This window comes from Clinocottus analis, unplaced genomic scaffold (genome assembly GCF_023055335.1).
Source record: "Clinocottus analis isolate CAN_PGR_092001 unplaced genomic scaffold, fCliAna1.0.p SCAF_18, whole genome shotgun sequence".
In the NCBI taxonomy this organism is placed as follows: domain Eukaryota; kingdom Metazoa; phylum Chordata; class Actinopteri; order Perciformes; family Cottidae; genus Clinocottus; species Clinocottus analis.
Window position 1 is genome coordinate 9,870,427 of NW_027175909.1, and position 12,544 is coordinate 9,882,970.

General features: G+C 43.5%; 1 protein-coding gene across 2 annotated transcripts in view; it reads left to right on the forward strand.

Moving 5' to 3' along the window:
- The window catches only part of slco5a1 (solute carrier organic anion transporter family member 5A1), a 32,142-nt gene that overhangs the window by 15,004 nt on the left and 4,594 nt on the right, over positions 1-12,544 (forward strand). The window contains exons 3-8 of one of the 2 annotated variants that reach the window (XM_068582293.1): positions 1,983-2,115; positions 2,222-2,439; positions 6,496-6,660; positions 9,399-9,597; positions 11,690-11,849; positions 12,249-12,490. In XM_068582293.1, the coding sequence (XP_068438394.1) occupies positions 1,983-2,115; positions 2,222-2,439; positions 6,496-6,660; positions 9,399-9,597; positions 11,690-11,849; positions 12,249-12,490 (1,117 nt within the window). The remainder of the gene's footprint in view (positions 1-1,982; positions 2,116-2,221; positions 2,440-6,495; positions 6,661-9,398; positions 9,598-11,689; positions 11,850-12,248; positions 12,491-12,544) is intronic. The other variant, XM_068582294.1, reaches the window with a different exon arrangement.

Below are 12,544 nucleotides of genomic sequence, written 5' to 3' on the forward strand. Positions count from 1 at the left end.
TTTATGACCCACGTCGTCCTCCAATCGGGCAGAACACTGTTAACGTGATGGATGTAGGGACGAGACAGATGCTTACACAACCACCAAAGGGGGATAAAATCTGGCGTGGTCCCTTCAGGTGCCCGAAAACAGGGATGATGGAGATTTGAGGACAAGCAAAGGACCATACTTGGCGCTCAACGTTTGCCTTAACGGGTGAATGGCTGAGTGTGCCCGGTATATTTGGTGGAAGCCAAGGTCTGTTTAAATGATGGGGTGTTATATTTGGGGCACCGGAAGGGTCAGCAGTCACCAAGGGGAAGATGAAGGTAGTGACTAATTATTTGGCTTTCCTTTATGTGGCAATTACTTAGTTATATTCAAACTTCAAATCCTGTTGGGTTTAAAGCACGAGCTAACTCGCACAAGTGATTAACACGCTACGATTGAATATATTCATATAGCCATCAATTGTGTCTTTTCATATTTTGTTAAACGGCTCTGAACTACGTAATGTAATTTTGTAGAGTCACACTGGTCTGAAGCAAAATCAAGAAGCAGAATCTGAACCCTACAGTTTATAAAATGATGCTTACCAACCGTTCAGTCTCACCCTCATCTTTGTACTCTGTTGGCTTTATAGCCAGCCAACTTTTCTATTACAGACTATGTTGTGTACTTCATAGATTTTAGAAATGATTTTGCTGTTTACCACAAGAAGGTCATTCATGACCTCAGGTTTTGTGAGACTTTTTTAATTTCAAGATGGAAAATAATAAGATATGACATCTTGCCGTCCTTGACAACTATAATGAATTGTTTGTCTCTGCTGGGTAATTTCTTCAGTTGCATTGTGTAATTGTTTGACTGCCACAGTGAATTGACTCTCTCGGCCAGCAGGATATGAGAAATGGTGCAGTGAAAGGAGTTATGATATGCGAGGTGGGGAGAAGTGAAAGAGGGAGGGACACCTGCTTAGAAGAAGGGATTCAATTTTAGAAGTGAAACTAGCACAGACAGTATTGTTATTATACACTCACATAGACGTGTGTGTGTGTGTGTGTGTGTGTGTGTCCTATTTAGGCTGATGAGATTTGTTGGAGTGCTTTTTGTTCTTTCAGCAATATATTCCTCTCTTTCACTTTTCCCCAATAGTTTTGTTTCCCTTATGTGAGTGAGAGCGAGCGATTTGGAGACATCTTGCCAGTGAAAATTTAAAAAGAACGGCTTAGTCTACTTGTGAATGAGTCATTCACAGAAACACTTAATGCATATGCGCACACACACACGCAACTATTGTAAAGCGCTGAACCCTCCCCTCAGACTCACGCACATACACTTCAACACCCTGACGGCGAGCAGCAATGTTCCAGGTGTAATTATAGAAAGTTTGCCCCTGATTACGGCTTGTAAATGGCTTTGACTCTCGTCTCTGCTGGATGTCCACAGGAGGTTTTTCCACTTGTCCAACTTCGGTTATCTAACGTTAATGAGTTTTTCCCTTCCTGCGGCAAAGTGACGGCGTGGGATTAGTTCACCTCCTGTGAGGGCCTGAGAGCACCCTGAGGGCGAATGTTTCACCCCACTCGCTCTCTGAGGTTTACTGGTGCGGGAGTGCTGCAGGCTTGCCCTCAGGTCAATGTGAGACCTCTGGAGCTTTTAGGTCAGTTGTTGCAGATGCTTCAAAAGCTGTGAGAAATGACCCCGGGGCTGCTGGAGAGTTCCCACTGATCTGGGTGCAGGTGTTCTGAATGTGGTGACTGAAGCATCAGGGGTGATGAACAGCGCCCACAGCTGATTTAGACATTAAGAATATTAATGAAGAGTTGAAAAAAACTTCCTGTGAAACAAAGTGATGTCTTACTGTTTTAATAATGGGAGAAAATGTAGGCATCACGATCATCAAAGTGTACACACTATTTATAGTAGCTCTTGTTAGAGCAGTTAGAAGGGTATGTGATGTTATAGAAGTTCCTGATTGGTTCTCTCTGTGTCTCTTCCAGCCATCATGTACGTAATGGGAGCCCTAGGACCTGCAGCTGGCTACCTGCTGGGAGGCGTCCTCATCGGCTTTTATGTCGACCCCAAAACGGCAGTCAACATTGATCAAAGTGACCCCCGCTTTGTTGGCAACTGGTAAATACACATGTACACCTGTATAAGTGTCCGATGCCTTTGGTGCGTTTCTCGTGCAGTGTTCTCAATTGTCTTCACAACCCAAATGCCATTTCTTTCCCGTCAGGTGGAGTGGCTTCCTCCTGTGTGCCGTCGCCATGCTCCTGGTCATCTTTCCCATGTTTGCCTTCCCCAAAAAGCTGCCCCCGCGCCACAAAAAGAGGAAGAAGAAAAAGATTGGCTCACCCGGCGACCTGTCCAGCGACGACGATGTGATGAAGGAAAAGTCCAGTGGCAAAGACCAGAATGTCCCCTCCTCCATGGGCTTTGGGAGGGACATCAAAGGTGAGTAACGGATCATATCAGCCTCCTCTTTTCACCCCTGGAGAAGTTGCAAGTATCCTACTTAAAGAAACTGTGAGTTATTGATGTACAAATAGCCCGTGATCCCATCAATGTTATATCTAACAGCGGAAGCTCCGTTAAGATCTCCTTTATTGATTTGTGATGGTGGAGGCTGGAAGCAGGAATTTATTGTAAACACAGGCAGTTTTGGTGGAAATTTGGTTCTATTTACTTCAGTAGATTAATAGTAAACATGGCTTAAAGTCAGTTGGAGACTTGCTGTTTATCTTAGCAACTGTGATTTCACATTTTAACATTATTATACTACTACTACTACTACTACTACTTCTACTACTACTACAAGAATCATGAATTCTTCTCCTAGCTTTCCCTGGAAGAGCCCCCTGGTTCAGCTGTATTCTGCTCCAGTGTTTCCCAGTTTCCGCTTGTCTGATTATTTTTCAGACGGGTCTCTCGCTCGTTCTCTTCCTCTCTCTCTTTTTAAATGAGCTCTCAAGGGAACTCAGTCACGTTTCCACACACAGGAGTAGACAATTTCTGCAGCAGAGCAAAACTGTGGCGTGCGTGTTTGCTCTCACACTCTTTATTATATGCAAAACAACTAAAGTGAATTTTAATATTTATTGAAATGGGTGTATACTCATAGAATCATGCTTATGTGCGTTCCCCTGAGCAGGATTATGTCTGGGAGCGCAGATAACACCAAATGCAACCATGAATGCATTATAGCTTCTTCAGACCAGTGGCCGCTCTCCGGCTGTTTTACTTGTCCCAGTAGGAAGTGTTGGCCTGTTGTGCAAACTATGGCACATTTTGCAGACGCAGGCACTTCAATGTTTGGATCTGTAATGTATTATAGTGCTGTGCGTGTCCGTCTATTGAGGTGTGTGTGTGTGTGTGTTTGTCCAGAGCACAAATTCAGCACTTTCAGTGAAATGAATGCCGCACTGAAGAAGCTGTTTTCAACAAAGATTTTCCCCCACTTCAGATCATCAGCAAACACGAAAAAATGCCAACACTGAATATTTTCAGTAACGCACGTCAGGGAAAATGTTCCAGACCATAAGCACCTGCTGTTTGCGAGCGATTCTTGAGATTTTTTTCTTTCTGCAAAGTGATATTTTCCAAAAGTTTTAACACTAGCGCTTTGAAATAAGGTGTGACTATTGAATTCTCAACGTTTAAACTTCCTGATAGATGGTAAGGACCTGGCATCAGGATTGAATCGATTGATCGACTGATTGCTTGTCAAGTAGGTCCAACCCAAGGGGGCAATTTAGGAAAGATAGAGCAACATAAATTATAAGGATAACTTTTTTTGTGACTTGACTCGTCATTCAATGCCTGCAGACTTTTATATAAATGTATAGTTTGTTGTTTGTTCTACATACACCTCCCTCGTCTCTTAAAGTTTCAGATTCATTGAAAGGGATGGATGTCATGTCATTATTGGTGGAAACTGGTTGCTACTAGTTTACCTCCATATATTGTTTTGCAGAAAGAAAAGATTAGTAGATTTTGATGTAACTATGAAGATGTTTTTGGTTGGTACAATGTGTTCACATTTTGTTAAACAGAGGTGATTAATATGATGTGATCTAAAATGGCTTTTTAAAATGTCATCTTCATCCACTGCTTAAACTAGCTTTATAGGTTGAAACATCACTCGTATAAACTACAGGGCATTTACAGATATCTCAAATTATATGATCGCCTGTCTCCTCGCAAAGAGAAATGTGCAGCAAAAAGCTGATGGGTTTGACCAGGTCATCAAATAAATTCCCACAAGAAAGTAGCGAGTGTGGCAACTGTTACGAGCCCGGGGTCGGTCTGATTGAGAGAGCAGCTGCTGTAAATGTCAACAGGACCTTGCCATCTGTCCCCCTCCAGACAAGATTACAGCCCTGCACCACAGGAGTGAAATAATCAGCGTCACTATTCTATTCATACCTTTCTGATCTGAGATAACACCGACAGATGCTAACATTGCCCCACCTACAACAAGATTAGTTTAATTAATAGTAATCAATTTAACAAGCCACTCCCATTAAGGCTGACCAGCTTCAGCATAACCTTCTTACTAAAATAGTAATAATCCATTTTGCGTGTAAAATTTCAGAAAGTCATTCAATTTGCCCTTAAATCGTGGCTTAAAAGCACACACAGGACCAAATTGTTCCCGTCAATAATGTGCTCACTTAGCTGCCCCAAGCCAAATGTTCTGACGTCTGACTTTTGTTCCCAAATGTGACCCTTCACAGACCACGCACACTCACAGAAATAGAGTAAGAGAGAAAAAACGACTTCACAGTGAGAACAGAAACTAAGGTGGATAATAAGATCCCAAAGCCTGATTTCACATATTCTGCTGGCTCTGATCAATTCTCTCTTGGGCTGTGGTCAAAGTTAAGGATAGGGGGCTACAAAACGATCAGCCCCCTGAAGTTAAGATTCATTTGATTAGAGAAAGTGTGCATGCACTTAAGGGACCTCACTTCTTTTAAATTACTGATAATCATTTTTGATTCTCTTCGCCTTCTTGGATATCAGCTGCAGAATTTCTTTTCTGTTTTTTGCTGTGCAAAAAATATTGGGTGAGCTGAAAATATGAATATTTTTATGCATGGCCTTAGTTAAAAAAAAAAAGTAGATGGTTTAAGCTAATGTAAAACAAACAAGATACCAGGTAACATCCGCTTTCAGCAGCAGTGTGTTCCAGATTGAGAGCAGTCTGGAGATCCCTGCAGCGTGTGCTGGGTGTTCCTCAGAGCGTCCTCACCAGGTGCCCAAACTACATTCTCTTTCTCTTTTTTTAATGTAGAGAAGCAGCAGCAGCAGCAGCTTGAGTCTGAGGTCCCGGTGGACTGCGGAGATCCCCATTCTGTCAAACCTGCTCCTGAAATCTTTTGCCCTCAGTCTTGCTGAGATGAAGCAGCTTGTATGTTCTGGTGACCCTGAGAACTGTGTTCTATGGCAAGCGCACATGCAGCAAACTTTTTAAATGCAAGAGAATAGACACTTAGACGACCGTCATGGTGGTCTTAAAATGATCTTTCAGAGAGGTAGTTTTCCCCCTCTTTTAAAGTTGTCATGTCTCAACATTAAACAGGATGTTAAAGTTGAGAGGAAGATGATTTGATGATTCAAATTTTTGCAGGAGACTGGCAAAATGGACATTGATTGTATGCCATTTTTAGGGCTGTTGTAACACACACCTCATTGAGTTGATGTATGGCCACCACAGTGGTGTCATGATTTGGAAATTAGTTATTCAACTGGGAGACCCAGGTTTGAGTTGCCATGACAGCAAGCATCTGCCTCGCCGTGAGTAAGAAACTGAATCTCCTCTTTCGCTCCCGTTTGTTTATTCCGCGGAGCAGAAAGGGACATCTGATGCTTATCTTTCGTGATCAATGGCTCCATAGAGAAAGCTCAACCCTGTTCTGCCTGGTAACCGAAATGTGCGTACAGTTTGACCACATGACTTGTGAGTTTCAGGATGAGGGCATTCTGCATCATGTCAACCAAATCGTATGGACACTGACCTCAGGCCGTCGTAAAGGGCATGTTTGCCCTTGTTATGATGAACCAAGGATGACTGCATTCAGGCTGGACTTGCAGAGCATGGATTGTTTTGGTATACATTGAAACCTGCTATTAGCCATGTTACTTTTTCAAGATTCAAAGATTTTCTGGCAACAATGAGCATCTGTGTGCTTGCCTGCTTTTGCGTCTGCAGTCTTGCAGGAAACAAGGAGACTCAATACCAGATGTAATGAGACATGGTTGGTTCGTGTATGTGTCTTTCAGAGACATTTAAAGATGGCGTTCAATTTACTCATTATTAACATGGTAATAATGATCACGGTTTGCGGGCAGGTTTTTTCTCATTTACAGCTTGCCGGTGATGATCCTTCTTCTGATGATGCCGTCAAGTGAAGTTTTTGTGGCCGTGAGAGGCAAACTAAGAGACTGATTGTGTGTTAATTGGAGAATGTAACAACATGCTCTGTCTTGTCTTGTATCCCTCCCCAGACCTCCCCAAGGCAGCCCTGAGGATCCTCAGCAACATGACCTTCCTGTTCGTCAGCCTGTCCTACACGGCAGAGTGTGCCATCGTCACCGCCTTCATCACCTTCATCCCCAAGTTTATAGAGTCACAGTTCGGTATCCCCGCCTCCAACGCCAGCATATACACTGGTGAGTCTTTTTTTTTTAAAGGATGTCTGTTTCTTTTCTTTTCAATCGACTCATCACAGTTGCACAGCAGAGTGGAGCATACATTTGAGTTGTCCTGTGAGTCACTGTAGCCTCTGGCTCTACCTTTAAGGACGTGTGGGAGCCTTGAATGAGGGATTCTGTACAATGTGTTCTGAGCAATAAAGTAAAGACAATATATTCCATTGGAAATTATGCAAAATAACATGATCCTATAATGGTAATTATAATATATTACCAAAGTCTGCAGCCCTTTTAAAAAGTAATATCATTTATTTATTGTGTTTTATCCAAAGGTTACAGAGAAATAAATATATTATTACATTATTATTGTAGGAGTATGTTTTAACATGCATGTGAAATATTGATATTAACATACTCACAAATTAATTTAGAAAACGTATAACTTGAGGAACAGTGGTTTTCACTGCAGTGAAAATTGGTGTGCTACACATTTTATGTTGCTTTTTTGGTGTTTATTTTGATCAATCAATGCATTCAGATCCTGAACAAGACATGCATCATCAAGTTGCGTATATGATGATTCACACGTTAGAGGCAGAGCTGTGAGTCACTGCTGACTTTCATTCAGTAATGAGCTTCCATTACATCCCTTGACTGCAGAACACGTCACTGTTGACTGCAGGAGATGCATTCACCATACTGTGGACACACACACACACACACACTACCTCTGCACTGCCTGTAAATTGTGCGCCACATTTATACCATTTACACATCGGTCGGCCGTGTCGAAACTAAAACACAACCAGTTTGGTTTAAGGATTATCAGGACTGATTGAAAGTCCAATTAATTCTTTGAAAGAAAGAGGTGTGTGTGTGTGTGTATGTGTATGTGTGTGTGTGTGTGTGTGTGTGTGCGCGTGTGTGTGTGTGTGTGTGTGTGTGTGTGCGTGTGTGTGTGTGCGCGCGTGTGCGTGTGTGTGCGTGTGTGTGTGTGCACGTGTATTCTCGCTAACATATGGTCACCTCCTTGATGCACATACAAACACACGCACAATGCCATTGCCTCATCTCATGTGCTTGTTGCCAGGATACAAGGGGTAAGGGCAAGCGGGCGGTGCGGTTGCCATGGCTACCTAAATGATGCCAAGCTGATGAGGAGGAGGAGGAGGAAGAGGAACTCCTGTTGATGGGAGCCCAGTGCGTCCTCAGATGGACTTGCCAGCTGAGACATTTCCCTGATTGTTCTGGATTGTTTTTAAGACGGACCAGAATGCCAAACAGCAGGCATTAAAACTCGTGAGACAAGATAGTCAAAAAGTAAAATAACCAATTACATCTTAACAATATATAAAATACAATACACTACAATACAAGGACACAGGTATAATCCAATAGATCAAATAGATTGAATAAAGTTTGGTTCACTTGCTTGAAGCTTTTTTTGTGTTTTTGATGTATTTGCAGTACGGCGGGACAGTTTTCGTTTCTCTTTTTGGGAAATGTTTATAGCAGTGCTAACCGTGCTTTTCTGGAAATTGATAGATGAATAGTTTGGTATCGAGAATGAGCGGCATTAGCCACAGTCGCTGACGAGTCCAAAGAAGGCTCAAAAGAAGAAAAAAAAACATCAACAGCTTTGTCTTACTGAATGCCAAGCAATCTATTGGAAGTGAACCATAAAAACGGCAATGTAGAAACCGAAGATGTCAAAATAAGATAAATGGAAATTTCTCAAATTACCACCTCGGTATCATGCTCGATTACAGAGCCGCAACAGCTCCATGCTCATTAGCTGTCGCTACAGAAATAGCACTGTAACACATCTCACACGCCTCACCCCAATGCAGTTTCCCCTATTATGCTGTGGCTGCTCTCTGACTGTTTCTTCCTCTGTCTCTGCTGTATGAACTCAAGTTGACAATTGTAAGCAGCACAAAAGGTTTGTCATGAGACTCACAGCTTCTGTGATGGAGGATCTCTAGAATAGATTAGCACTGGCATGCACACTTTTATCAAATGACTGTAAACCCAGATGAAATGTGTAAAGCATTTGTATAGCGTTTAATCCTACAAAATAGAGCGTGTGTGTGTCTTCTGTCACTGTGATATGATATCTAGTTTGGCTGTGTACATGTTTAATCCTGCAGAAAGCACAAGGTTTCAGCACATAAACATGCACTTAACTGGATAACGTTATGCCACAGCTGTCTCACCGAGGGTGCTCAAAGAGTCACGCTTTCTTTCTCTGCTACACACAAATGACATTCACATGAGCCAGCCAGATTTGCCTTTTCTTCACGCTGTCAATTAGACCAGTTCTAGTAGACTAGGAGCATGTGATCTGTGCTGCCACAGTCTGAAAGTACTCACTGGTAGCCCACAGTGGAGCTTGGCCACATTAATGACTTGACTCCTCTTGTGATCCATTTTTTTATATTTGCTATTTGTTCTTTGATTAACGTGAGAAGTTTCTTTTTCAAGCTCCCATACACTCATTTATATAAAACCATGACAAGTTCACACTATTCATGTTGGTGCTCCTGTTATGAAAGACTGTAGATCGGATGTTTTTTGCACTCAGTCAGCCGTGCATCGCAGCAATTAAATCAGTGTGAACATTTGCTTGACACAAATCAGCTGCTCTATTATTGTGTCGTTCTGTGCCGCAGCACCTCTGAAGTTTGCCCCCCCCCCCCCCCCCCCCACCTTCCTCTCCATCTCACCCGCTCTTCTTTTCCCCTTATCCCTCGTAGGTTTGATCATCGTACCCAGTGCCGGAGTAGGCATCGTGCTGGGTGGCTACATCATCAAGAAGCTAAAGCTCGGCGCCAGAGAGTCGGCCAAGCTGGCCATGATCTGCAGCGGTGTGTCTCTGCTCTGCTTTTCCACACTCTTCATAGTGGGCTGCGAGAGCATCAACTTAGGAGGCATCAACATACCTTACACCACTGGGTAAGGATCAATGTACTTGCTTTGTCAGCGAATTCTTCCTGAGTAGACACACAATACGACACATTTTATGTATGTGGTACATGAGACCTTGTTTCTCCACAGCTTATTAAAAAAAAAATAATGTCTGCTCATAAATTCATATCTATCTATAGAATGACACGCATACTGGAGAAAGGTGTGGGCCTGAGATGCCGTCACAGCTCCCATCATCATGTGCTGGAGAACAAATGATTAATTAGCAACGCGCTGGCATCTGCTCTCGTGGCTCCGTTGAATCACCTCTATTTCAGAGGCCGCTGCTCAACGCCACATCAGCAGCCAGGCTGAACCAAACAGTCATCTGATGCGTCTGCAGACAGAAACACGGAGCGGACGTCTGTTGGCACACGCGCTTAGGAACGCATTCAGAGGGGTACCATGCGGTGACCTTGGATGATGCAAAAGACTAATTTATCATACTGTATTCTGCCAACTGTTATGTTATAATAATAGTTACAAAAATAAATGTATGGCACATGTATGTTAGTCTTTAGGCTTTATAGACCAGCCAATGGCATCATCTCTGAAGTTTAAAACACAAAGAGGTGAAACTGCTCAATTGCTGTGAATTTACTTTCCACATACCAAAGTTATTCATAGTGCTTATTTGCCAGATAGTTATTAAGCCCTTTAAAGACCCATTAACAACTGTAGTCTTTGTTTAAGCCAGTGTTTATAGAGGGGTCAACAAGACGAGCCAGTAGCAGCGCCTCATTATGAACAGCACTGGTCACTCGTCACCGGTAGCGCCCACATGAGGAATGTTGAGGCCCAGCCCACCCTTTGTGTCACTCGTCTGTACTCGCACATTAGTCTGGAAATAACTCTCACCCGCTGAGCGGCCAGTGACTATTTAGCAAAAAAAAAAAAGAATGAGACGAACTCAAAGTCCTGAACATTACCAGAGCAAAGAGATCAAGTTATGTAATATTCTTGAATATCTGCAAAAGCGTTGCATGATTATGAGACGGGCCCGTCAGCTGTCCAGTGATCGGAATCGGCTGAACACACCTTGGTGTCCTCTGTTGGAGTGTCTTGATAAACCTTCCTTCTCCCTCTTCACTGTCTGCCGCACTAAACCACATTAAGCCTCTCGCTCTCTTGGCGCTCTATTCGGGTGTCACAACATCTGGAGAGTTCAGTGAGGGCTGGGGTTTAGTCTGGGAAAAAAAGGACATGTGCAATCAGTGCACTGAGCCTGCGACTCAGGCAGGGCTAATGCCTTTTTTGTGTGTGTGTGCTTGCAAACACACACACACACACACACACACTCTCTCCCCCTCCTTCCCTCTCACACAGTGTGTGGAATGTAGCACCGTTATGTCAGGATGGCCTTGAATATTACTTCCCCTGTGATAACCAATATAAAAAGAGGCTTAGTATCATTTTTTAGTTTCATGGATGTCAGGAAAAACATGTTTTTCCTGTTTGGTAACTTCAAGACATAATCAAAGTACACACTTTCAGACAGCCATGTATAGTCAGTGTTGCTTTTGTGGATGTAAGTGCTCGCTGCAGCGTCACTCCCAGGCTGGTGTGTTGTTAGGTCCGTCCCCGGCGGTTCCGCAGGGCTCAGAGCGAAGCTTCCCAGAGAAAACCCAGGACTCGCTTCACTGCTCCCGGTTTAGACAAAGTCAGAGTCCACCTTCTGTTCCCACACTGCCTCTGGAGGCACTGGAGGTGTCACCCCCCCAGCCAATGGCTGTATGGGTCTTTGTTCTTGCTGAAACAAGCGTTTTATAGAGGGATGCCATGCAGGGAAGGAGAGCCGGTGAAAGAAGTATCGTCCTCTTTGCGCCAGGAAGCTTTGGTTCTGTGGGGATTGTGAAGATTTGTCCAAGAGGTTGCACTAAAACTTAAATACAATAATATGTAAAAAATTAACAAATACTTAACCGTCTCTCCAAAGCGTGACTTAAATGCACTGACATGGTTTCTTTTTTTTAACGTTATCTAATAGTTTTGAAATGCAAGGAAAACGTTACAATGATAAAGACGTATAAAAAGTGTTCATGTTGTTCTTAACAATTGTTTTCTGTGCCCCTTCGTGCAGTCCGACCCTGACGATGACCCACAGGAACCTGACGGGCAGTTGCAACGTGAACTGTGGCTGTAGGATTCACGAGTACGCTCCGGTCTGCGGCTCTGACGGCATTACCTACTTCAACCCCTGTCTGGCTGGATGCAGCGCCGTGGGCAATGATAGCACTGGGGTAAACACACACACACAAGCACACACAGCTTTCTTGTTGTAGTCGTCAAGTAGCATAAAAAAACGAGTAATGTAAATGATTTCAGAGAACGGACGCACTAATCATAATAAACACACAAAGTTCTGCTCCCACAGTTCTGGAAGTACAGGAAGTGTCGGACTCCACAACAATGTCAGATAGGAAGTTATAACAGCATGAGGAAAAGGAATGTCTAGATGGCCCCACAACCCTGGTGCCACCCAGTCTGTGTGTGTTTCAAAATGTACATTTTATTTTTCAAAGTAGCAATGATATGGGTAATCTTTTAATGGAGTTAGCGTCAGATTACAGTCATTTTACAAAGAGAGCTCCCCCATCTGAGTGGGTATTAAGACATACTTGTGTTGTTTCTGCCTACAGGTTAGGAACTACACCGACTGCGGCTGTGTGCAGAGCAGACAGGTCATCACTCCGTCCTCCGGCGGCCAGGTCAACCAGCTCCAACTGGTCATCGTTAAAACCTACCTGAACGAAAACGGCTACGCCATTTCGGGGAAGTGTGACCGCACCTGCAACACCCTCATCCCTTTCCTCATCTTCCTCTTCATTGTCACTCTCATCACCGCTTGTGCGCAGCCCTCCGCCATCATCGTCACACTCAGGTAAGTGTTCATCGTCAGAGGTTTTTTTCTGCAGGATGGAGAGGGCGCAGTGCC